This window comes from Megascapheus bottae, chromosome 17 (assembly GCF_031878675.1).
Source record: "Megascapheus bottae isolate mThoBot1 chromosome 17, mThoBot2.hap1, whole genome shotgun sequence".
NCBI classification, from domain to species: Eukaryota; Metazoa; Chordata; class Mammalia; order Rodentia; family Geomyidae; genus Megascapheus; species Megascapheus bottae.
Genome location: NC_143525.1, coordinates 6,522,357 through 6,549,043, shown reverse-complemented (window position 1 = coordinate 6,549,043; position 26,687 = coordinate 6,522,357). Strand labels below are relative to the sequence as shown.

Below are 26,687 nucleotides of genomic sequence, written 5' to 3'. Positions count from 1 at the left end.
GAACTTTTGGTCTCATGTTTACTGGAGAAATTTTAAATGGAGTAGATAAGTAGAAAGAAGAGATGAAAAAGACACCCATAATCCCACCATCCGGGAATCCTGGATGCTGTTTTCATGTATGTCAATTTATTTATTTATGTATTTTTAATTTTTTTGTTGTGCTGGTTCTGTAGCTTGAACTCAGGCCTGGGTGCTGTCCCTGAGTTTCTGTGCTCAAGGCTATCCCTCTACCACTTGAGCTTCAGCTCTACTTCTGGCTGTTGGGTAGGTAACTGGAAATAAAAGCCTCCCAGACTTTCCTGCCCAGGGTGGCTTCAAACCATGATCCACAGGTCTCATCGTCCTGAGTAGTTAGGGTGACAGGTGTGAGACACCGGCCCCCAGCTTAATATGTGTAAATTTTACATCTATTTTTTCTGACTTGCAGATTTTTTTTCTGACTTTTTTCCCCTTAAGTATAATGTTAAATAATGCATTGCTAAAAGATTCAACCTGTACATTTTTTTAAAATTGCATACAGCAATAAGCCAATGTCTAATTTGACACAGAATCCCTAATTCTCTTTACTAGCATGATTTGGACACTTGACAGATCTCCACACACCCTACCCCTATCCAGTTTTTCATGGACCCAAGGCTTTATTTCAGATGTTTTGCATCTCACTCTGCTTTGACTTGCATTAATTACTTCTGCTAGCTTTGCACAGCGGGCCTGGGGCTTCTGCTGCTGAACCCAGTGGGCCTGTGGATTCTCCACCACAGATTTCATAGTAAGGCATATAGAGTGACAGGAGCCCCTGGCAAGCGCAGTCCTCCATGACTGATTTTCCAGGGTCCAGCGATAAGGAAGCCTAGCTCTGTTCTCTGCTTGCGATTTCTCTCTGTGCTCTGGGGAGCTGTCCCTTCTGTGAGGGGCTTGTGCAGGAACAAATGTTCCTCTTATTGCATGTTTGTGGCACCCCCGAGCTCACACATGTGTTGCCTGTGACCTGCCCCCAGGGAGTCCATGGGCCCTGCTTTCTGAGTCTCTGACTTTCTGGTTTAAAATCAGTTGTAAAAATGCCCAATGTGTGTAACCTCTCTTTTCTTCTCCATCAGAAGCCTGGAATGGTCCCCCCTCCGCCGGGAGAGGAAAGCCAGACCGTCATCCTTCCACCTGGCTGGCAGAGCTACTTGTCTCCTCAGGGCCGGCGTTACTATGTCAACACGGCCACCAATGGTGAGTCTCTCTCAGGAGGAGCAGCCTGCGCTGGTCCTGGTCTCCAGTGTCTATCTCTCTGGAGCGGTGCTTTTCTCCTCCTCCCTCTATTCTCTGGTTTAAGGACATTTTCTTGAGTAATCTTTGCCTGGAAACTTTGATGGAGTTCTGCTGGCCCACAGGGCTGGGTGGCAGGGGTGAGACCTAGGCCTGCCTGTAGTGTTGGGAGAAGATCGGGAGGAAGGCTCTGCCCCAAGGTTCACACCATTCCTCGACACTGAGCACCTTTACCAAACCCAACTTCAGATTCTGGGGGCTCTGTTTTCCAAAAGAGATTTGAAAGATTTTCTGAGGAGGTCTCAGAACTGGCTTATCTTAAGCTGCAGCACATCTTCTCCACGCTTTGAAAGCCAGTGGGGGATGAGAAGTACACAGTCTCCTTCATTTCACTGCGATACTTTTTTCTGTTTCCTAAAGCTTCTCCCTGACTGTTTCCTAGAATGCCCTCCAGGATATGCTGGGGCTTCGTGAGAATTAATTCCATCAGACAACACAGTGTTTGCATGCATTTCAGAGCTGAGTATGACTGTAGCTCCATGCCTCTGATTTTTGTGGACTTCCTGGGTCTTCTGATTATAACTCCAGGGTGCCAGATAGGGGCTGGAGAAAGTTCCAAAAGGAATATACAGTATGTCAGGTTCTGCCCCAAAGTGAGCAGGGAACTGTTGAGGTCATGGGCAAGGACCCTGTGAATCACTAAAGAGTCCTAGATCTTGAGCCACATGACCCTCCATGGAGGAGTTGGTCACCAGAGGACCAAGAGAACCAACACAAGACCAAACATGAAATTATACCTGAACCCACTTGTTGGTTCAATCTTGGCTTCCCTCTTTCCTCATCTGTACCTATCTAACTTTCTGGCCACCTCACATTCCTTGCAGGCTGGGATGTGTGTGGGAGGATGGGGGGGGTGGAGAGGGGGTATCATTAATATGGCTTGTAATTTTGAGCCTGCACTAAGAAAAGAGCTCTTGGTGACAGGAAAGGAGCAGCTGCTGTTAGAGGGAGATGGAAAGAAACTGACAGCTGCCTGAGTGGCTGGTTACTCCATATCCCTGGTTACCAGATCCACTGGGGTGTTCTGGTTAAAGAGGCAAGCACAGGGTCTAGGAAAGGGGAAGTAGAACTACTTCTAACCGTCCTAATCTCACGCTTCCTCAAAAGAAACACATCCGTAGCTTTGCCCTGTTATCAGAGACTTGGTGTTTTTTGGTTTTTGTTTTTTTTCTTCAAAGGATCATGTGTTAACTGAGTTCCCCATCTGTACTGTGCAGAATTTGGACGGGGGACTCTGACATCATCAGCAACATGAATCTGTTCTTCTCCCCAAAATAGCTACTCTGTTTCAAAGGGGAAGGGGAGCAAGAGGAGCTTTCTGAAATCAGCATTTTGTCTACCTTTCTAAAAGAGAGAAAGAAAGGAAAATGAGGAAGAAGCAAGGAAAGAAATAGCCAGGCATCAGTAGCTTACATCTGTAGTCCTAGCTACTCAGGAGGCTGAGATCTGTAGGATGGAGGCTCAAGGCCAGCCAAGGAAGAAAAAAAATGTCCTGAAGGCTCCATCTCCACAATACCCAGCAAAAAAGCAGTGCTGAAGGTATGGCTCAGTTGATAGAGCAATTGCTAAGAAGGCAAGCTGAGCAAGCCCAGAATCCTAAATTCAAATGCCAATGCCACCACCATCATACCCCAAAGAAAGAAAGGGAGAGAAGAAAGAAGGAAGGAAAGAAAGAAAGAAGAAAGGGAGGGATACTATATTGTCAAGGCAAGAATTTCATAAGTATAAATGGGATTTCATTCCCCAGAGTTGTTTATCATATACAGCGTTCCAAATTGTATTCTTTTCACTTCTAAATATCAGTACACTTAGTCTTTTCAAGTGAAAACTCCTATCCATATCCTTTAAATGTACTCTATATATTTCAGCCTTACCCAATCCTCTGGTTTTTGTTTTATTTTATCTTGTGCCAATCCTGGGGGATTGAACTCGGGGCCTGGGAGCTGTCCCTGGGCATCTTAGCTCAAGATTGGAACTCTATCACTTAAGACTACATCTCCATTCCCAGCATTTTGGTTGGAAATGAGTCTCATAGACTTTCCTACCTGGGTCTCAGCCTCCTGAGAAGCTAGGATTACAAGTGTGAGCCACCAACATTTGGCTTTAACCATTCCTCTTACTAGCCATATAATAGCAATAATTAACCATATATAACTATGCTACCATTCACTTAATCAGCACTTTGTTCATTAATAGATAGTTAAGCCACATTGTGCACCAATGACACCTGAAGGCTTTTTTTCCCTAGGGTCTCGGCCTTTAGTATACACTTACCCTACCATTATCAGCGCTTCCTCACAGGTTCTGAGATCCTGTGATCCCAGAGGCTTTGCAAGCTTTTCTCAGCTGGATCAGGAAGTAAATGCTTTAGTCTTGGAAGGTGTAAGGTCTCTGTCACCGCTGATCCGTGTCATTCTCATAGCCAGAGGACTTCCATAGACTAACGAATGAGTGTAGCTGTGTTCCAATCAAACTTTATCAATGGATGTTGAGGGGAAAGGGAGGTAGTACTAGGATTTGAACCTAGGATTCCAGGTGCTAGGCAAGCGTGCTCTACCCTATGAGCCACACTCTGAGCCCTCAGGTCACTTTTATGTGTTTTGAAGTGACATTTGATTTTTTAAAAATTCCTTTCCAGCCATTATAAAATGCAAAAGATGGCAGGTGTGGTGGGGCACACCTGTAATCCCAGCACTCGGGAGACTGGAACAGGAGGCTGAGAGATCTGGCTATAAGAGAGTCCCTAGATGGGTGCCAGCCTCTTCCATCCTGTAGGTGTTAGATTTGTTCCTTTTTCATTTGTTTGTTTAGTTGCTTGAGTCGCCATACGTTCAACGCATACTTCTTGAATCTCAGTCTGCACCTTCAAATTGTGTATTTTCTTAAAACGAAGGCAGATTTTATTTTATTTTTTAAGGTAAAAAATGGTGAGTGAGTTTATTAGAAGGGTAAGGAAAGCTGTGAAAGTAGCAAAACTCTCCTTCTGGAGAGGGGCCCCAGAGGAGTCCTGGGGAGTCCTCGCAGAGAACAGCCTTGTAGTAATGGGGGTTCCTCTCCTTAGCTTTATTCTGATTGCTTGATGGCCTGTGGAAGCAAACGTTAAAGCTTTTAAAAAATTTTTGGATGGTCCTGGAATCCAAGAACTTCTTATGTTTTTATAGTACCAGGAATTGAACTCAGGACCTCGTGCTTATTAGGCAGGCTCTCTGTGGCTGAGCCAGGAGATGCACCTCCAGTCCTTTTTTAAACTGGTTATTTTGGGAGAAAGAGACTTGATTTTTGACTGTGGGTCCATTTCCTAGACAATGATCCACCTATTTTGAGTTTCTTGTGTAGCTAGGAAGACAGGCAAGCACCATCCTACCCACTTAATGGTTGCCAGGGTATTTCACAAATTCCGCTGCCCAGGCTGGCCTCAAACTGAGATCCTGTTGATTCCAGCATTGTCAAGTTGCATGGATCTCAAGCAGGGACTCTGTCATCCAGGTGGAACCCAGGATTGTGTGCATGTTGAGCAGGCATTCTACCACTGAGCCACAACCTCACCCTAGTAATGGATCTGAACAAATGTCCACTTGACTACAATCCCAAGAAGGCTGTAAAGGACAAGTCTGGAATATTTGAAGATGTCACAGAGACCTCATGAAATCAGGGAGGCTTCCTGGAGGAAGGGGCAGAGATCAGGAGATGAATAGCCAACAGTATTCACTGCACAATCCTTGAACATCATGTCTAGGAGTTGGTTCTTTGGGATTAGGGATGGAACAAACAGCTTTCTCCTTCGGAATCGTTTCTGAGACCTATTTTATTTGGCTACTCATCTGTCTTTATGCTTTAGGAGTCTTATTATCTTTCTATGTGTTTCTCATATTCCCATTTATCACTGCTATGCCAGCTTCCTCCCCACCTTTATGACCCAACTCTGGAGAATCTTGTGTCAGTCGCCTCTTTCCAGGCAACAGTTCACCAACCTGCCATCCCACTCTAACTGGCCACCCACGGCCACAAACCACCACAGACAACTCCCTCATCCTCTTTGTTCTTGGTCCTCCCTTCTGCCCATGCCAGGGGCATTAGGCAGATTCCAAACCCTTGAAAAGAGTCCTTTCAGACGCTCCAGCCCCTTGTGGAAGAGGGCAGGGCATTGGCACAGAGCCCTCGCACATCTTCCCATGTGCTTTCCATCATCTCTAGATGATTTTAGAAATACCTAATGCAATGTCAGTACCGAGTAAATAGTTGTTATACTCCATTGTCTAGGGAACAATGAGTAGAGCAAAGAAGTCTGCTGGAGTTCACTTCCGCTGAACATTTTCAATCCTCTGAAGCCGGTAGAATCCGACGGTGCGGAACCCACAGATACAGAGGAACCTGTGTTCACTATTGTCCCCCCCACCCTTAATCCTCAGTCTCTTCTCTCCCGGAAGGGGATTGGGCATAATGGGTGTTCTGCCTCCTTGGTCACACCTGACACAATAGGCATGAGAAAGCCTCATTTACATTTAGAAATTCCCTTGCTGGCTAATCAGCTTATGTTCACATCCATTTAGGGTTTGTGGATGATGGCTGTCACACTGCTTGCCACTGAGCCAAGCTGTGGGTACACAAAAATCAAACCCAAACACCGTCTCCACTCACAGAGATCACGGGCCCAGCGGGGCCAAAAGAAAAAACGAAAGCAGAATAGATACCTGCAAGCATCTGGGGGGGGAGTATTGCAAGAAAATGTGGGGGGGCATCTGAGTGGGACTGGTCACCTTTATCTGGGCATCAAGCAATGTCCCTGAGAAGGACCACTGGACACCAGCATTCTAAGCCCAGCTGGCAGGCCAGGCAGAGGTTGTGGCAGCCTGAGAAAGACAGGCTAAAGCAATTTGCACTGACCAGGAATGCAGAGGTGAGGAAAAGTGAACGGGTCACAGTGCCCTTGAGACATTAAAAGGAGCAGGGTCTTGATCCAGTAAGCCATGGAAATGGTGGAAAGTGTCCACGCAGTGCCATGACCCCATCAGAGCACTGTGGCATGGTGCTTGTGCAGCAGACTGAAGGATTTCAGAACAGTGAGCGTGGCATCCAACCATCTAAATGAGAAGAGAAATAATGAGGTCACACGTCAAGCTCAGCAATGGCTGGAAAGGAGGAGGCAGAATCTGTCAGACAGGAGGTGGCAGGACAGGGACAGGGAGAACTTAGTCTTCATTTTTTCCTTCCTTCCTCCCTTCCTTCTTTCCTTCCTCCCTCTGCCTCTCTTTCTCCCTCCCTCCCTCCTTTCCTCTCTCCCCCCCTTCCTCCATCTCTCGCTCTCTCTCTCTCTCTCTCCATCCCTTCCTTCCTTGCTTCCTTTCTTTCATTCTTTTGTTTATTTTTCTGGGGCTTAAAACTCAGGGCTTTGGGATTACAAGACAAGTGTTCTATCACTTGAGCCATATCCCCAGGCCACTTTTGCTTTTTTTTTTTAAAGATCATTTTGTTTTGTTTTGAAACTGAGTTTCATTCTATAGGCTGGGATGTCCTGGAATTCATGATCTCCCTGCCTCAGCCTCCTGGGTACTCATATTCCAAGTCTGCCTTCCACATCTGGCTCTTTTAGGTGTTTTTTTTTAAATGTTTGTTTGTATTGCATTGTGTTGTGTTTTGGTTGTTTATTTGTTTTCAGTAGGTTTTTGTGCGTTTGCCCAGGCTAGCCTTGTACCATACTTGTCCAACCCCGACTTCAAGGTTAACTGGAATTTCAGATATGCACCACCATGCTCCACTCTTCTCTTGGGTTTCCACCTTTCATGGTAACATGGTGCAGTGAGAATAGGGTACACCAGAGAGGAATGGGTTTGGAAGAAAGGAAGTGAATCTATGTTTTATTTGTGGTTCCTTGAGGAGAGGTATATCTCGATGTACCCCAAGATACCTAGCACATGTTTGGATGGCTGGATTTGTGCTTAAGAGGGATCTGGGCTAGCGATGGAAGCTCAGAGAGGCATGTGTGTACATAGCCCAGCATTTGGATTCCCCCACTACTTATTTCCTTGGGCTTATTTCCTGGGCCTGTGCAGTGACCTAGCTGCACAAACACATGGTGTCCTAGAATTTGCGTTTCTTCAGCAGAGATCTGTGGCTGTCCTCCAGGGAAGTCTATAGGAGAGAGTCTTGAAGCACAGGCTTAATGCAGGAGGCCAAGGAGCCCTTGAAGGCACTGTCAGAGATAGGAGGAACCCATGGGCTGGAAATGCCATGAAAGGCAATGGAGAATAGACTGCCAAGACAATACGAGACAATCTGAAGTCCAGGATAGGTTTTAAGGTAGGGCAATCATTGAAATAACCAAGAAAGCTTACATTATTTAGAAAATAAGCTGGGTGACTCACAGGACGTTTCTGTGGCTGCAAAGTAACATTGCTACTGTTTTCATGTAAACTCACCAAAGCCCACAGAGCATGGTTTGTGAAATTTTGGGAAGTTCCCATCTTCCTCATTGCCCCATAGCTTGTGGCTATCCCAGGTGTTTCATCATGCAGGGTGATACCCCCAGTGCGGTGCCACGGAGTTCAAGGTACAGGTGTCAGGAGCACCATTCTCCCATACTGTCTAGGAACCCGCTGTGCTCTTCATTAAGTTGGCTCTGTGGCTAAATTGGGCCTGTGTTTAGTTCCTTCAGGGGAGCTACTTTCCCCTACTTTGAGGTTAGACCCTCTGACTCCCAGAAGCCTGACAGAAAGTCTGAGTCCACTCTTCCCACCCTAATGCTTTATCCAGATCCCAAGTTCAACAGAGCACCAGTGATTCTCCCAAGCAAAACAGAAGGAGGCACTTGATGGAAATGTAAGGGAGAATCTAACACTCATTTTCTAATGCAGACCCTCCTTGAGAACTGAACGTCAGGTTATGTACCTATCTGCCTCTAATATCAGCTGTTGATGACATGGTTTATTCACAAAGTAGGTACATGGGCCAAATCATCTAACAGAAGTTATCAAATGGGGTCTAATTGATTCAATTAAACTCATAGCCTCTTCTTTTTTGTTTTACTGGAACACAGCCATGCCCTTTTGTTTATATACCATCTACAGCTGCTTTGCACTAAGAAGGCTGAGTGGAGCCACAAAGCCAAAGATATTAACTGATCCTTCACAGAAAAAGTCTACTGATCTCTGGTGGAACAGACAGAACCCACTGATTTTATAAAATTGGAAATGGAGTCATCTGGGTGGTAGAAGATTTATTCTAAATCATTTATAAGCAAGCATTTACTCACAGTCATTTGTGAGCACACTATGGCTAGCTAGACCACCCTTACCAGCTGATATTTTTTTTCTTCTTCCTTGGTATTGAGAAGGTCAGGCACAGGTAGCTGTGATTTAATTTGGAATGAGGGGAACTGAGTTCGCGGATTAGTAGCTAAAGAAATTCATTGGAAATAATAATTAACTCTGAGGCTCACCTTCCCATGTTATTTCAGAATCAACTAAAATTCAGGAGAAATTTTAATTTAATTTATGTTTTCCATGTTTTTAGTAGTGCATATTAATTGTGCAATGTGGGGGACTTTGTGGTGGTATGAAAATTGTTTCAAAGCTCTTTTTGACAAAGGATCTATCTCTCTCTGGTCATGCTTTATTAGGTCTGTGAATGAAACTTGGCATGAACTAAGCTAGGGTATGAGCTTCAGGACTCATTTGCCAAATAGTTTTCTTGATTTCTTGTTTTAATCTTTCTTTAAATGAGTGGATTTCTCATTCCAGCTTTATTATCCCAAGAACGAATGTGACTTTCTGGGCAAGTTTTCCAGCAAAACACTTTTAAACCCATTCTTCCAGCTTTCCTTTGTTACAAATAATTGCTTGCCTTTCTAAATCCCCAAATAGAATGGTCTTGATAATTTCCTGGTAATAAAAGTTGCCCTGGAAAGCTTCTACACCCCAAAACAGCAGTCTGCTTTCTCCTGTCCATCTGTGTTGAGCAAATGTGAAACTAAAAAGATGTTTGTAACTGGCACATTCGATTGAGCAAATTAAGCTGTGTGTGTATGCGTATGTTTGTGCACTCACATGCACACTTATGTGCCGTCCTTATTTTGGCTTTATTATTATTTTTTTAATGAATGCTCAGTGGAAAGCTGCTAGACTTGAAAACACCATTAATCTGCTTCAGGGCAGGCTTTTTTTTCTTCCAGGGCATTCATTCTAATTTGTAGGTAATACTTATATACATAGCATATCACTCATTAATCACTAGTCTTTAAGACCACTAATACTTTTTGTAGCAAATGCCAAGTTGTTCACGCACACTGTCAATTATGTTGAAGATCCACACAAGTCAAATGACAAAGGAGATAGATTTTATTGCTTGCTTTATTGTAGGAAGTTGTATCTTGAGAAAAAAATATTTTGTCAAACAATGTGAACATATCACACCTCATTGGCTGTTATCAGGAGCTGCTGATTAGGCAGCAAGTATTACAGATATGAAAGTGGAGCCAAAAGAAATGTGTAGACTAGGCTAAGCATGGAGGCACACCTCTAAACTCCCAGCTACACAGAAGACAGAGGTAGAAAGATCATGGTCCAACTTTGGCCCCAGCAAAAGTGCAAGACCCTTTCTGAAAAATAAACTAAATGCAAAAAGGATTGAAAGTAGGCATGGTTTGAGTGGTAAGGCATTTGCTAAGCAAGTAACAAGGCCATAAGTTCAAAATCCAGTACTGGCCCCTCAAAAAGAATAATGAACTATTACAGCAATTCTCTTCTTATGCCCAAAAGAACCCAACACAGTCCATCCATGTATTCTTATGAATATGTGTTAGGAACAGCCTTGCTTGTCACAGAGATACCACCATGGCCCAGAGACTGGTGGATGGAGTAACAGAATGTGCTGGATGTACACAAAGGGATCCATCCATTCAAAAGGATGAGCTCCTGGGAGATACATTCTACTGCATTAACCAACCTTGACACTATCATGCTACATCAAGATGGACACAAATGGCAGCAGACTGCATGATTCTATTTCTATGAAGTGCTTAGAACAAGCAAATCCATAGACACTGAGTAGATTAGAGGTTGCCAAGGGCTGGAAGAAGGGGTGACTGCTAATGAGTACAGGGTTGAGGTGATGAAAATGGGCAGTAATTAGATAGTGGTGAGGGTTGCACAATTCTGAATATACTCAATCCCACTGTGCTATATATACAGAGTAAGCTTTGTACTATGTGAATTATATATAGCTGTCAAAGAATTACTAAGCATACACATGTACAAGGAGGGTAGGTGAGTATGTGACATTCTTAGTGGCCCACCAGAGCCAGTCCTTAGACATCTTGGTTGGAGATTTCTTAGTTGTGTCTTATTCCTAAAATCCAAGCTACTCAGGAGGATCAGATTTGAGAATTATGGTCCAAAGCCATCTCAGACAGGAAAGTCTGTGAAATTCTTATCTTCAATCTGGAAGTGGAGCTGTGGCTCAGGTGGTAGAGTATCAGCCTTGAGTGAAAAAGCTAAAGGACCAGCACCCAGCCCCTGAATTCAAGCCCAAGGACTGGCATGTGTACACACACACACACACACACACACACACACACACACACACACACACACAATTCAGTTATATTCAGTTAGCAGCCGGCATTGAAAATGGGAGAGATTTTCCACAAACATCTGGAGGCTTTTATGAGGTATGATCTAGCAACCTTCCTTCCTGCCTGCACCTAGTTAGCTGGCGAGAGTGAGAAAGGCCATCCCTCATGTGATTTTCTGCCTAGTTGGGCTTTGAGCATGTTATCTGTGTCCTGTTCTGCTGGTGTTAAGAGTTTTGACTCTAGTGTGGAGGCAGAACATCATGATTTTGTGTCAGATATGATAAGGCAGAGGCAGAGTCTGACCCAAAGTCAGGATGATATTTATAAAGGCCGTAGAAATGGGAGAGGGTAAAAGAGCACAAGCAATTTGAATAAGGAATAGAAGGAGAAACAACACAGGAATCAACAATCATGAAGCATTGTTTGTGAGAGGGACCTTCCGACTCAGTCCAGGCTCTGGCTTCTTGCTGGAGTTTTTCCCGTGCATCTGACATGTAGTACCTCAGCATCATTATAAACCTAGGGCTAGCTTGGTACCAGTAGCTCACATTTAAAATCCTAACTACACAGAAGGCTAGGATCTGAGGATCATGGTTTGAAGCCAGCCTGGGAAGGAAGTCTCTGAGACTCCAATCTCCAATTAGCCAGCAAAATGCTGGAAGTAGATTCCCAGCCTTGAATGGAAAAAGCTAAGGGATAGCAACCAGGTCTTTAGTTCTAGCATTACTACTGGCACGATGATGATGATGATGATGATGATGATGATGATGATGATGATGATGATGATGATGATGATAAACTTAAGGCTTGTGTCAGACTTCTGGGACCCAAAGAACATGGAGGAGCCTGGGGCTGTAGCAGGCCACTGGGGCAGTAGGTTACAATTTTCTGGACAGATAGAAGCTGTGACCAACGGAAAAAAAATTTATGCTGATCTTGAGGCTTGAACCCAGGTCATGGGCACTGTCCATAAACTTTTCTGCTCAAGGATGGCACTCTGCCACTTGAGCTCCATTTCTGGCTTTTTAGTGGTTGAGGAGACAAGAATCTCATGGACTTTCCTTCCCTAGGCTGGCTTCCAACCTCAATCCTCAGATCTCAGCCTCCTGAGTAGCTAGGATTATGGACATGAGCCATCGATGAGGAATTTATCTATAGGCTCCGTTTTGATAAGCGAGTGGGAAGAGACATGTGAATTGATTATCAAGCAACAAGTGTTTGCTAAATGCCTCGTAGGTGCTCAGCTCTAATTATCCACTTGGATGACTTCTTGCAGGGGTGGTGTGGGCGAATACAATGCATATGGCCACGTTTTGGAACACTGCAGGCTTTGATAGAAGTGGTTCAGTGGGACTTTCTTGGTGCATTGGCTTCGACTGTGTTTTCTGTTTGAATACACCTCTGAAGGTCCCTTCCGGCTCAGAAACTTCACTGAAACCATGAGCTGCATCCCACTGTTCTCATCCCCACAACCGTTGGCAAGTGTACCTCCATATGTAAAAACTGGCAGGACTTTCCTGGGATGAGATTTGTATTATTGGAGGCAGATCTTGGAGTGGGGTAAGAACGTTTTTTGTTCTTTGCATCAGAGTTGGATTCCAAAGTAGGCAGGACTCTTCCAAGATCTGTGGGAGGAAGAAAAGGGACAGTGAAGTTAGTCATGAAAGATGCCCGTGTTTCCATTGTACCCAGCCCTACAGAGGGACACAGACCTTCAGGGGCCTTGTCATCCCTTGTACTGCACGCCTTGTACTGCTCCTGCCTTCTTGCCTGCTAGACTCCATACAGATCTGCAGATACCTCCATCCCAGAGGAAACTGCTCCTCTGGCAATGGTGAGAGCGGAGCTGTGAGCCTAGAGGTCTTTTCCAGAGATGAGGTATGGGCACACAGCCCATCTGAAGGGAATCTAGACTTACCTCTCCCCCGCCAAAATGAGTTATGATTTAAGTCTTATTGGCTAGATTATAGAGACCTCATGTAAGATCCTCATGACAGACATGAAAACCTCAAGCAGCTTTGATTGCAACCTGAATATTTGTGAGCCTGGTTCCTTTCAGTTTCTCTCAGAGAATCTGTTCTATTGGGTTCACTGTTTATCTGGGCCCTACAGACCAACTTAATCGTGTCAACAGGCTGGTTTGTTTGTTATTGCTTAGTTGTTTATTTTTAGTCTCTCAGAGCTGTTTGTTTGTACTGGGGTTTCAATTCAAGGTCTAGGTGCTATGCTATACCTTTTTCACTCAAGGTTGGTGCTCTCCGTCTTGTGCTACAGCTCTACTCCTGGCTGTGTGTGTGTGTGTGTGTGTGTGTGTGTGTGTGTGTGTGTGTGTGTGTGTGTGTTTAGTTGGGAAGAAGAATCTCAGACTTTCCTTCCCTCGCTGGCTTTGAACCATGACCCTCAGATCTCAGCCTCTTTAGTAGCTGGGATTACAGGTGTGAGCCACCAGCACCTGGTTTGCTTTTCGACTTTTATTTTTCACAAATGCTTTATTTTTTTTGCGTTGATTCTGAGCTTGGGTCCCCAATATTTTTCACACTGAATTTCTGCTTGTTCCTATCATGCATGCATGGAAGCAGCTTAGGCCCTGTAGGTAGGTTTTGTTCCTAGACAGCTACTGGGCCCCCTTGGGTATCACTGCAACCCTCAGATCTCAGCTTCCTGAGGAGGTAGAATTACAGGTGCGAGCCACGAGCACCCAACTACAAGATGTTATTTCTAGGGGCTCAGGATGGCTGGATTTTTCAAGGTGCTGGGTCTCAGGAAAGCCTATGACAATATGTCGAGTGTTTCCAGACACCATCCCAGAAAAGAAAAAAATGAGTCCCTGCAGTTTTCCATAGTTGCCACCTGCTTAGAAGAAATGGAGTGGGGAGTAAGCACATTCAAGGTAGCAATAATCTGTAGTGCATTTTGATGCTTGGACATTGTTCTTTTCATCCTGGCCTAACACCTGAAGGCAGGTGTAACATCTGTGCAGAAAGACTCCAGGGCAGTCTAGAAACTTGAACCATAAGCAAACTATTGGACTCCAGGCCAGACTGATAGTCAGTAACCAGAGGTCAGGCCTTTCGATGCTCTGTGTTTTAATGTGCCTTCCAGGTGATCCCAGGGTACAGGGCAGCTTATAGACCATACTTTGGAGACTGCTTTTCCAGGGTGCCCCTCTGCTCTTGGCATCCTGGCATTTGGTTGAGCATGTGACTATTGGAGGCCTGTTCACAGGGGGGGTTTGAAATCTGCTCCAGCAATTTCCTAAGGAATGCTATTTCATTCAAGTCTAAAATGCTGCCTAGTTTGTTCCCATTTTGCCTGGCCTTCATTGTGTCTGATTCCATTCTTTGCTATTCAAGGCTCTCCTGAGAATGGCTTTTGTGGGAGAGCATTTCTGCTCATGTTTTACAGTGTTGGTTCAGAGAAAGACTTGTTCTTCATGCTTTAGGGGGACTGGGAGTATGTCTATGTGGGGGGGGGGTTCTTTGTCCCTGGGGTTGAGTGGCCTCCCTCAAATCCCAGTGGGTTTGCAAATACCCCTGTGGCTGTCCAGAAAGCTTGCTGCTTCAATTTCCCAAAATAATTTTAGCTCTTTCTGGCAATTTCCCCTTTCCTGTGAAAAGCAACACTCTCATTGATTTTGAGCATTATTTATAAAGGCAAAAATCACACCTTTTACTGGAAAGTCTTCTATATAAAGATTAGCAATGCAGAACGATGGCAGCGAATAAATGGCAACTTTCTCAGAAAACAAATGACAGAAAAAAGGTGACATATAGGTGGAAAATACCACTGTAGGCGAGCGGACACTTTGGAGCAGCTGAGTGGTATGATTTTTCCATTGTCTTTCAGACATGTTAAGCCAGGATTTAGCAGAGTCATGGGGCAATGCTCTAGATCCAATCAAATGCCTCCTGGATAGGTTGACCATTTGTAGGGCAGGATCATATCCTGCGTGACCTTGAGCTTCCTTGGTCTTCTTACAAAACTAGAAAGATATATCTATTAGCTTTTGTTTACTTATTTGTTGCTTTTTTTTTTGTAGGTACTGAGGTTTGAACTCAGAACTTTTCATTACCAAACAAGTGACTACCACTATTAATAGCCATGCTATCAGCCCTTTTTGCATTCATTAATTTGTAAATATGGTCTTGTGATTTTGCCCAGCCTTAGACCTTTCTCTTTCTATTTAGAAATGAGTCACAATGCCCAATCCAGCTCAGGGACAGTGCCTATGCCCTGAGTTCAAGCCCCAGGACCAACACACACCAAAAAGGAGGTGGGGCATTTAACCAAAAACCATGAGGATAAAAAAACTAGATTTTTGGGCAGTGAGTTTAGCCTAATGGTAGAGTGCTTGCCTAGCATTCACAAAGACCAGGGTACCACATACATAGAAAAAAGCCAGAAATGGTGCTATGGCTCAAGTGGTAGAGCACTAGCCTTGAGAAAGCCCAAGGACAGTGCCCAGGCCCTGAGTTCATGGCTCAGGACTGGCAAAAAAAACTAGGTGTTAAGGGTTTGTGTCTCATGTCTGGGATCCTGGCATGACTTGTCACACCTCTTTTCTTTGGGTTAGCTTCAGGTTATTCTTTGGGTTATTCTTCAGGGCCACAAATATCCATCCATGGTAAAGATAGTCACTTCCAGTCTCACTCTGCAGGACTCCCAGTTGTTCCAAATAGCACGGGGTAAGCATTCATATTCTTAGTCTGGGGGTCTACACTGCAATTTGAGCAGGTCTTAGAGAAGGCCCTTTAGCCCATGTGGAAAATGGATGTGACTTGTTAATGCTATTTTATAATTCTGATCTTCCTTCACTTAATTGGTATAGAGAGATAGGTTTCTTCCCTTTGAAGTCATACATAAATAGATCCTCACCAGCAAGAGTGGTAGTATTTCATTTAGCACTCTTATGGGTGACTCCCTACACCCCCTTAAAAGTGTTAATATAGATGGAATTAAATTTCAGGAACCGTGTGACAGTGGACCTACCGTAATAGTTTTTGCATTTGTGAGCTATTTCTGCCTTTCTCCATTGCCTCTGAGAAAGACCTTGTGACCCTGTGCTGAATTAGTCTGCTCCAGTCTATTTCTCACCTGTCTTTTTCCATTGATAGTTCTCTTTACTTCTATACTAGCTTCACACACATCCCCCAGTGGGTCTTAAAATCAAACATAGTAAAATCATACATAGTAAATGCCATACCTTGTAGATGCTCTACACCTTTTTTCATGTGAACATGGTTTTTATTTATAGTCAGAATTAAATTATATACAAATAGGGTGTACTACAAAAAAATGTAATTATTTGGTGGGTGCTAGTGGCTCATTCCTGTAATCCTAGATACTTAAGAGCCTGAGATCTTAGGATCCAGGATCAGAGCCAGCCTGGGCAAGAAAGTTTGTAGAAGTATTATCTCTAATGAACCACCTAAAAGCCAGAACTAAAGATGTAGTTCAAGTAGTAAGAGTACCAACCTTGAGTGAAAGTACTAAAAGGACAGCATCCAGGTCCTGAATTCAAGCCCTAGTAAACACACACACACACACACACACACACACACACACACACACACACACACACACATACACACGCAGCAGCAGCAGCAGCAGCAGCAGCAGCAGCATTCATTTTACTTTGGCTTCATTTTTAAGGATCAACCAGAGTCAAATGCTGCTTATGCTTATGCATGCCTGCAGTCATTTTCAGTGCATAAACAAGCACACACACTTTGCTTACACCCTTTCATAAAGGTGAGGACTTTTGCACGCTTAGCAGTAGGCTCTGGAGATTGTTTTCGCACCAGCACTGCAGGCTTACTTACCTTCCCACTTTCACAGCTGCCTGGAATACCACCTAGCCAACACGTCATGCCCAACCCTCTGTGGGCCAACTCAGCTCTTCCCAGGAGATTTCTACCTCTAACCAAAATAAAAAAAGTTCCCTCCCTCCAAACCATCTCTATCCTTACCTCATTATTGCACACCTACAACTCGTTTGCTGAACACTGGGCACATTGGGATTTTGATAGTTATCTTCAAATTGCCTTTCAAAGAGAGGCATTCCCTCCTCGGTTTTCCTAGTTCCTTTCTAACTACCGGTTGTCATTCTTGAAAGATCTAATTTATCCCTCGAGCGATAAAATAGTACCTGTTAGCTTGTCTTCCTGTGATTTTCAGTGAGAATAACATGTTTTCTAGCTTACTGATCGTTTATAATTTTTCTTAGTAAACTCTCCATATGAGTTCTTTGATGATTTATTTATTCATTTCCAGGACTAGGTGCCATCAAGCCGATGACCATAAGCATGTTAGGCAAGTGTTCTATCACAGAGTTACATTCCCAGTTGCTCTTTTAAAAGTAGGCAGTTACTGTTTTGTCATTTATACCATAGGGAGGGAATCTGGACTCTGGACTCTGCCCTCCCTGACCCTTTCTTGGTCTCTCTGTTGGTCTCTTTATCTTTCTTCTCATCTAAACATGTGCTTTCGAGGGGGTGGATGGGGAATGGTATTGAGGCTTTAACATGAGAGGCAGTTTAATCAGCTCACTTGCTCAGGTGGCCCTGTACCGCTTGAGCCATTCCTCTAATCAAGCTATTTTATTTTCTGGTTAACTGGAGATGGAGTATCTCAGACTTTTCTAATTCAAACCTCTGTTGGCTAGATCTCAGCCTTCTCAGTAGCTAGGATTACAGGGAAGAACCACTAGGATGCAGCTATTTTTTTTGTTTGCTTATCAACCATTAGCCACTAACAAACTTAATTCTAGTAGTTACAATGAGATGAGTCTTTGCTCATTCCCCAGCTACTTCCTGGGTGTCTGTTTGGTGCAGGGAAATGGAGAGAGGGTTGCAATCCTGGGCCATCTCTGCCCTCAGAATCCATCTGGTGGGAGGGAAGGAGAGGAGAGCATACATTATAGCTCAGGTAGGAAGAACTCATTTGCTTAGCTGGTCCATCAGCTTTCCCAGGGAGAGGCTGCATGCTCCCTGTCCCTCCATGCTCACCAAATCTGAATGACAGTAGCAAGGAACACCCAGGCTAGGGTATTAGGTCACTTTGGACTGTCTCCAGACACAGTGAGTATACCCCACTGCTTCTCACTTCCTTTCCACTGTGGCTCCCATCCACTTCAAATACCCTGGAGTGTGATTGCCCCAAAACTCACTTGTCTTGTTCCCTACCCAGGATTTCAACACCAGGGCCTTAAGACTGACAGGGAGATGGGCCCAGCCAAATCCCACCCTCTGAGCACTCATTGGAGCCTTCTCCACAGTGTTTGCAGACACTTCTCTCTTCATCCTTGCCTGTCCTAGGGAGTCCAAGGCCTTATAGTAATCTGCTTTATCTTGTATGGCACTCCTGGAAAATGCAAATAGATGGCAAAGCTTCCTGTCATCAGTGGCTTTGGGTGGAGACAGATGCCATGAATCTGGTGTTCTTAGATGACTGGGATCGAAACTGTCAGCAGGTTGAGGGTGTTGAGGGTTCTTTAATTTACCCTCCATCACCACCATGTACCTCACTTGATCCTACGTCTGACCAAACTCCTGGGGTCAGCCAACCCTTCCTGATCTGTGATGGGTTCCAAGATGATTCATGACAGAACAGGTAAGTGTTCCCACATATGGCTCATCACCGGAAGTTCTGAAAAAGATTGGTGACTTCCACACAAAACCTACTGAATCCAACTCTCCAGCTGTAAGATCAGAGAAGCTGTAATTCCTGCAAATGGCCCCAAACACTCTGGGAGGAAGCGAGATGGGAAATGAACTGCAGTTATGGTCTGGATTCTGGATTCTTTCTGGTACCTGTCTGTGATTTTCTGTCATAATATGAGACATCAAGGCTATAAGCTGGGGCATAGCAGCCACAAGCTTCCCTACCATGCATGGAACAGCCCTCAGGAAGTACCTGGGGTTACTTTCTCTCATTCAAGTGAAAACTCATCTCAAAACAATTGCTGGAATTAAATTTGCTAGTGATTAATAGCTGACATATTCTGCTGCTGCACACACCACATACACACACCACGCAACACGCCACACACACACACACACACACACACACACACACACACACACACACACTTTCTAATTCCCCTTTGCCCTCAGCACCATCAGAGGCAGGGGCAAGGAAGTGGGTGAAGAGAAGAGGGTGACGGTGATGGAAGGGTTTTGTCACACATTGCTCTTCAAGGTGTGTAGGACTCCCCCTACATTGGAAAGTGCCAAAAAAGGTCAGGCACCCATGGCTCACACCTATAATTGCCCCTACTCAAGAAGCTGAGATCTGAGGATAGTGGTTCAAAGCCAGCCCGGGCAGGAAAGTCCCTGAGAGTCATCTCCAATTAACCACTAGAAAACCAGAACTAGCCCTGTGACTCAGAGTGGTAGAGCACTCGCCATGAGCAGAACTCATGGACAGACCCCAGCTCCTAACTGCAAGCTCCTTTGGCTGACAAAAAAAAAGTGCTAAAAGATGTATGTGCCACCCAAGCTCCTCACCATGGCACCACAGACCTGGAATATGGCCCAATGAGAAAACTGAGACTGAGTGGCATGGTCATTTGGAGATGAAGGCTGTGCTTTGGAGTTGAAGTGGTGTCTGTGAGATGCCAGCCCCAGAATCCCTCATCAGGAAGGACCTGAGGCTATTTCACAGCTGTTGAAGGAAATTCCTGAGCCAGCACCAGAGCCATGTCCTTGTTATATTTCTTTCTTTTTTCTTCTTCTTTTTCTTTCTTTTTTTTTTTTGTGGGTCATGGGGCTTGAACTTGGCCTGGACTCGGTCCCTGAGCTCCTCAACTCAAGGCTACTGCCCTACCCCTGTACCTGGGCATTGTTCCTGAGCTCTTCAGCTCAAGGCTACCACCCCACCCTTGAGCCAAGCTCCACTTCCCATTTTCTAGTGATTAAATGGAGGTAAGAGTCTCAGGTCCTTCTGTGCCCGAGCTGGCTTTGAACCTTGATCCTCAGATTGAGATCCTGAGTAGCTAGGATTGCAGGTGTGTACCACCACACCCAGCTGTTATATTTCTTTCTTTCCCCAAGACTACTGAGCCCCTTGTCCCTAAACTTTTCTCTCCCTTAGAGCACGGAGGTACTCATTGGTCAAGGGAGAGAGTCCTTCAGTGCCAGGCTGAGTGTGGCTGCCTGGTGAATCCTGGGAAATGAAGTGATGTTAGCCCCTGCCTCCCCTTCCTACCTCCTCCCTCCCTCTCTCTCCCCTCCCCAGGCTCTGTTCCTGTCACAGCTTCCTACCTAAGACGGTGGATCCTCTGGACTCAGAGTCTGTGCTGGCTGAAGCTCAGGATATAGACTTGTGGGGAATGCAGATTGCCTGGGATGGACAGGCTGGGTCTGCAGTGGCTCTGCAGCCCCTCCCCCGGTGAAGAGACATGGCTGATACTACAGTTGTGGGCTGGCTCTTATCCAGCGGTGTGTGGGCAGATGTTGGAGAGAAGCATTGTATTTCTCCCTTTGCCAGAGGTCTGTTCCTGCTGCACTGTGGGAAGTAGGAGGCAGAATCAGGGACTGTGGCAGAAGTTGGAATAGGATGCGGGGCAGGATGAAACTTTCCAAGCAGAGGTGTCTGTCACAGCGTTGTTTCTTCTGGGCGTCACCAAACCATTCAGGAATCAGCTGTTCTGTGCACAGCAAGAGAAACACAAGTGGAGAAGGCTGATTCTATGTGGGGCCTGGGGAGGGTCCTGGCCTAAGCATCTCCTGCCCAGTCCTAACTTTTTGAAACATCACAAGATAGTAATCATTTGATGTTTTCCACTGCTAAGTTTGGGATCATCTGAGATGTGGCAATAGATGGACAATAAATAGCTTTCATCCTTTACTCAAATGTTCCTTTCTCAATGAGTCCTATTAAAATGTCAACTTCTTTATAATATATTCTTAATCTCCCTTCCCTGCTTTATTCTTTTGGGCATGTACTAACATTGGAGTTGACTGTTTTCCATATTTATTAAACGTTTCCTGACCTAACTCCCCCCCTCACCACCAATGCACACTTCCATTAGAAAATGTTTATGTTATTATTTATGGAAAACATTGTATATGCAAATATTTCCTAACTTACCATGGTTTGACCTCGGATTTCCTGATTTTACAATGAGTTTCTCATGACATTAAATGTATTTTCAAGCAATGGCACATTTATTAGGGCATAATCATAATTTAAGGACTGTCTATGAACATATTAATGTAAAATTAGAAGGGAGACAAGAAGTGTTGCTCATTTACAGACCACTTGCCCAGCAAGGGGAAGGCCATGAGTTCAAACCCCAGAGCCAAAAACCAATCAGAAGCACACATACACACACACACACACACACACACACACACACACAAGACTAAACACTCCCTTTAAATGTGATTAAGCCATGAGATCTTCATCTTAAAATGATAAAGGAATTTAGAACATTTCAACATTGATTTAAAAGTTGAATGGCAAAAAGTGGTACTGTGGTTCAAAGTGGTAGAACACTAGCTTTGAACAAAAAATCTCAGGGACAGCGTGTAGGCCCTGAGTTCAAGCCCCATAACTGTCAAAATAAAATTTAAAAAAAAACTTGAATGAAAAAAAGTAGAAAGGCATAATGACTACTAAAATTGAAGCTGATGGAGAAGAGGGAGTGTTTAACTATTATCTCTCTGCAGTACCCTACCCTCATGTCCAGAACAGTCCAAGATACACAGTCCTCAAATTTGTTGAATGAATAATAATATTTCTTTTGGAGATGGTTCTCAAATACAGATTTTAAGCAACAATTTCATAAATTTTATTTATTTATTTTTGCTATAGTTCAAGAAACCCCAGCAAAGAGCTGGTGGGACATGTCTAACCCACAAAAGGTAGCTTCCATCATCACACAGAGCCTCAGAAATGCCATTTCTTACAATGATCTCAGTTTCTTCTCTAAAAGTGGAGAAGACAACACGTATTTCCTAAGTTTGGTTTCGTTTGCTGATTAATTGGAGATAAGGGTCTCACAGACTTTCTTGCCTATGCTGGCTTTGAACCACAATCCTCAGATCTCAGCTTTCTGAGTAGCTAAGGGTTATAGGAATAAACAATGAGGGCCTGGCAATCATGGTTAAAGAGAGATATCTGTGCTTTAAAACTCATATTTACATAACTTCTCCACTGCCCTCTCTCTTTACCAGTTTTGCTCTTGGAACAGACACTGTAAACCACAGAGGCCCGGGCTCTCCAGAATCCTCCCAGTCTGGCTTGGGCTCTGTTTCCATCCTGACTCTTGGCTTTGACAGTGAGGATAACAACCTCACTATCCAGGGCTCATCATTCACGCAAGTCTGGCTGCCCTGTCTTTGGTGGACAAAGACGGGAGGAAGTTGTCACCATTAGGAAAGAATGCTGTGTGTCAGCTGGTTTGTGGGGTTTAGGGGAACGGAGAGGACCGAACGCCATCTGTGTCCTTCACCCTGAGCTCGGTCCGGGTGGAGTTCGGGGGGCTATCACCTCAAATGACCTTGGGTCCCAGGGATGGAAGCCTAGAGAACACAAAAGGGCCTCAGTCAGGGCAACTCAGCCTCTAAGTTGTTGCTTCAATCTCACCCTGGCTTGGTTTGAGAGCTGGTACACTGTAAGTAGATCAGAGAATTGGCCATGGGAAAAGCTCTGGAAATGGCTTCTCTTCTGTGGGTGGTGTGGTCATCTGTGGGTTGGAGCCTACTGCTGGGGAAGTCACCCAGCCAGACCCACAGATCTTGGCCTGGCCTGACCTGGCTTGGTTCCTCGGGTCTGCCTTTGCGTTTTGGCAAAGCCTCGAGGATCAGCTGGACTGAGCCCTTTGGGAAGTGGACTGGTCCCTGGTGGAGCCCAGCTGGAGCCCAGCTGGAGTGTGGGGGAGAGCAATACAGCACTTACCAGGAATCCAGCAGAATTCTGGGGTCTAGAGGTGACCCAGGTTAGCTAGTGCAGGGACAGAAGCCCAGTGGACAGCGATGTTCTGCCCATAGCATTACCATCATTCTCCTTTTCTTCTCTTTTTTTTCCTGTTTTCCTGAATTATCTAGTGTGCACAGTGGTGAAATAACTTTTGTTTTGTTTTGCTATTGAGATAGGGCATTTCACTACATGTCCCAGGTTGGCTACAATCCTCCCGCCTCAGCCTCCAAAGGGCTGGAACTACAGGCCTGCGCCATCACACTTGGCAAGCAAACGTCATTATTTTGTAAGAAATCTGCCCATGACAGTGAAGTAGGGGAAAGTCAATCTGGGGGACAAGAACAGAGGTACACTTGTAGCTTTATCTCTCATCAGATGTGTAGTTGAGTTTGGAAGATGGAGAAGGGGGGTCAGGTAGAGGAAGCAGTCACAGTTTGAACAATGGGGAAATCAAGGAAGGTCTGTGCAACTCACAACCCAAAGGACAGAGGCCTCTTTTAAACAAACAAACAGATCTTAGACCTTCCTATGTGCTTTAGAATTTTCAGGTATGTGATGGATATGTGAGAATAAATGCTAGTCTGTGGCTGGGGATCCTGGGACTAGACTTTGAAGTCCCAAGGACAGTAGACAAGGGAGTAGAAGGGTCAGATTGGTAAGTAACAGCCCCAGGATGTTTCAAAGGACCCCAGGCAGAAACCCATCTTGTCCAGCCCATGAAGAAGACTCCCCCCCACACACACACCTGCAAAGAGAAGCTGTATTGTCTTGGAGGCTGGCCAGGGGCTGAATGTGGGCAGGAGCTGGGTCCTGTGTGGCTGAGGTAAGGAAGGTAGACTGTGGGTCCCAGTGGGTTCTGGGACACTCAGGTTTCACACTGTGGAATTCTCACTGTGGTTTTGCTTTTTCTTTGACCAGAGACCACCTGGGAACGCCCCAGCACTTCTCCTGGGATTTCAGCCAGCCCTGGCCCTCACAGGAGCTCTCTGCCTGCAACAGGTACCATGCGCTCACCAACCTCGGGCACCCAGGATGGTTCTATGCCACCTTTATCGGGAAGACCAGCACGGGAGGGTTCCGGCTGGATGAGGTCCCTGAAGCTGGCTGCCTAGCAGCTTGTCTCCAACTGAGATGACTGACAGTCTTCTGCTCTCACACACTTGGGGGCTTGTGGTGAGGGGACATCAGGGGTAAGGTGCCATAGCTCAGGTCCTCCCTGATATAGGGGTGGAGTGGCTCCATGGGGCTCCTGCAGGCACTGAGGATCAGAGCCTAAAAGAGGATGGAGTTGTACAGGGCACACAGACGTTTCTAGAATTCTTGTCAAGGATGTGAATTCTCTGTCTGAATGGTCAGCACAGGAGGCCTTCCAGGTAGACATTCTTGTTAGAGGTTCGTCTGAGATTCTTTAGAGGACAGATAGCGCTGATGTGCCAGGAAGAAGGCTGTGGGACCCAGCCCTCTTGAGATCTGTTGTGGATGTATCATGGTATAGGTCTTTGAAAATGTCACCTTCTCCCTGGAGCCTTCCCTGATATCCATTTAAAACCCTCCCCTCAGGGGTCAGGAGTTTGGCCTGGTGGTAGAGTGCTTGCCTAGCATGCACAAAGACCTGGGTTCGAATCCTCAGCACCACATATATAGAAAAGGCCAGAAGTGGTGCTGTGACTCATGTGGTAGAGCTCTAGCCTTGAGAGAAAGCCCAAGGACAGTGCTCAGGACCTGAGTTCAAGCCCCAGGACTGGCAAAAAAAAAGAAAAACAAAACCTCACCTGCTTCCTGTAGAGCACAGGATCATGCTGCTTCACTTTGCTCAGGGTTCTTCTCCCTATTGGCTACTAATCTCCCTCACTCTACAGGGAGCTCCTTGAGCACAATGATTGGGTCTTTCTTAGTTTAGTGGACTCCTCAAGGGGTCTGTGTGGCTGGGAGGTCAGAGAAGGCCTTGGAGAGGAAGTGACATCTCAGTTACTTTAAGGACCATTACAAGATAGATGGGGAAATAGAAATGAGTTCTAGGCCAGGGACCCACTATTGCAAAGACCCTGAGACAGGAATAACATTAGAAGATTTAAACAGAAAGTAGATCTGTGGGTCTGGAGGGGGAGGTTGGACAAACTGGAGAATGACAGGAGATAAAAGACTGGAGTTGATAGGGGCAGAGCTGCCAAACCAAGTAAGCCACAGGCAAGCGCTGGAGAGAGCGGGTAGTGACCAGAAAGGGGGAAAACAGGTGCTTCAGTGGACATATGCTATCTTTGTGAGAAGTAAGTTGCCATGTTGCCCTTGGCTATCTTAGCAGTGGAAGGAAGCCTGGGGTTTCCTGTGGATCTGGCCATTTCCTACTCTATGCCAAATAGAGAGACAAGGTAAAGGAAGGGCAGAGAGAGGTTCATTACGTGTCATAGGCAGCCACAGAAAGACAGTCCTCATTCCATCCTCAGTCCATCTTCAGAGTACAGACATGAGCTATAAGCTTAAAAGGCAAAAACGGAGAGCCAAGGCAGTAGGTATGAATGAACAGTCCTAGGGCTGGTTAGGAGCAGACTAGTTAAGGGGAAGTGGTTATGGCTTTTGATCACTTCAGGGGAGCAACCAAGTCAGGATAAACAAGTCATTGGTGCCTGGAAGATAGTAAATCGTTTCTAGATTCCAAGATGGCTATAAAAAAAAAGAGAGAATGGCACAGCAGAGCAAAGGGAACAGATACAAAATAGAAGATGGAATGTTGAACTTTCATCCTGCTTTTATTTAATTCTCAAGCCCATGTAAGGGGTCAGTGTCAGCAAAAGCAGCTGTATGCACACACACACACGCACGCACGCACACACACACACACACACACACACACACACACACACACACGCACACACACTGATCCTGGGGCTTCAACTTAGGGCCTAGGCAATGCCCTTGAGCTTTTATACCCAAGTCAGTGCATATAATTTGGGCCACAGCTCTACTTCCAGGTTTTGGGTGGCTAGTTGACAATATTAGACTCATGGACTTTCCTGTCTAAGCTAGCTTTGAACCGTGATACTCAGATCTCAGTGTCCTGAGTAGCTGAACTAGGGTTCCAGGTATGAGCCACCTGCATTCTCAGCACTCCTCATCAATTTCTCCTGTTGACATCCTATTGGCACCATCATTGATTTGTCAAAATTAACATCATCCTACTAATTCAATGTTTTTATTCTCATCTCATATTTTCCCCATGAGGGCCTTTTTTCTGATCTCTGATCCAATCCTGGAAGTCATATCACATTTGAGTTTTATTTAAATCTGATTTGTTTCTGTGTACTTAGCCACTTGTGGCTAGTGAGTACTGTGTCCAACAGAGCAGATGCAGGGAGGGGTTTTCTGAGCCTCTGGGCTAAGAATGGACATTGAAGTAATGATAGAGAAAACCTGCTATTTATTGGAGGTGCCCCACTAGGGGTTTAAAAAGGGTGTTTTGGGAAACTAGGCTTCAGAGCTGGCTGGGTTCTGCCCTAAGAATTGAGCCCAGCCAGGCATTATACTTGAGCTTTCAGGGACCCAATTTAAAGGGGAGAGACAACCAAAATCAGGGAGTCCCTGCTTCTCTGTGGGAGGATAAGGAACCAGCCAGGAATGCACAAGGAGGTGGCTGGGTCTCCCCTACACAGAGGCTCATGAGAAAGAGGCTGTGAACTCATGCCCTCACCTCACCCACCCCTTCTTCACTGATTCAGAAAGCCTGCTCCTCAGGACCACAGTGGGGACTGCCCCTCCTTATAGACTGAAAGACCGGCCAGGCCCACAGTGGCTCCCACACTCCTAAAACAGACCTTTCTTGTTGACTTCAAGGGAGACCCCAACACCCCCTACTGGAAGGAGGCATGAGTGGTCCTTTTAGGTT

General features: G+C 45.3%; 1 protein-coding gene across 4 annotated transcripts in view; it reads left to right on the top strand.

Annotated features, from left to right (window-relative positions):
* Positions 1-26,687, top strand: part of Gas7 (growth arrest specific 7) — a 197,099-nt gene that overhangs the window by 124,087 nt on the left and 46,325 nt on the right. For 3 of the 4 annotated variants that reach the window (XM_090349529.1, XM_090349531.1, XM_090349530.1), the window contains exons 2-3: positions 1,098-1,218; positions 23,726-23,806. In XM_090349529.1, coding sequence (XP_090205655.1) covers positions 1,098-1,218; positions 23,726-23,806 — 202 coding nt within the window. Of the gene's footprint in view, positions 1-1,097; positions 1,219-23,725; positions 23,807-26,687 lie in introns of those variants that run through there. The other variant, XM_090349532.1, reaches the window with a different exon arrangement.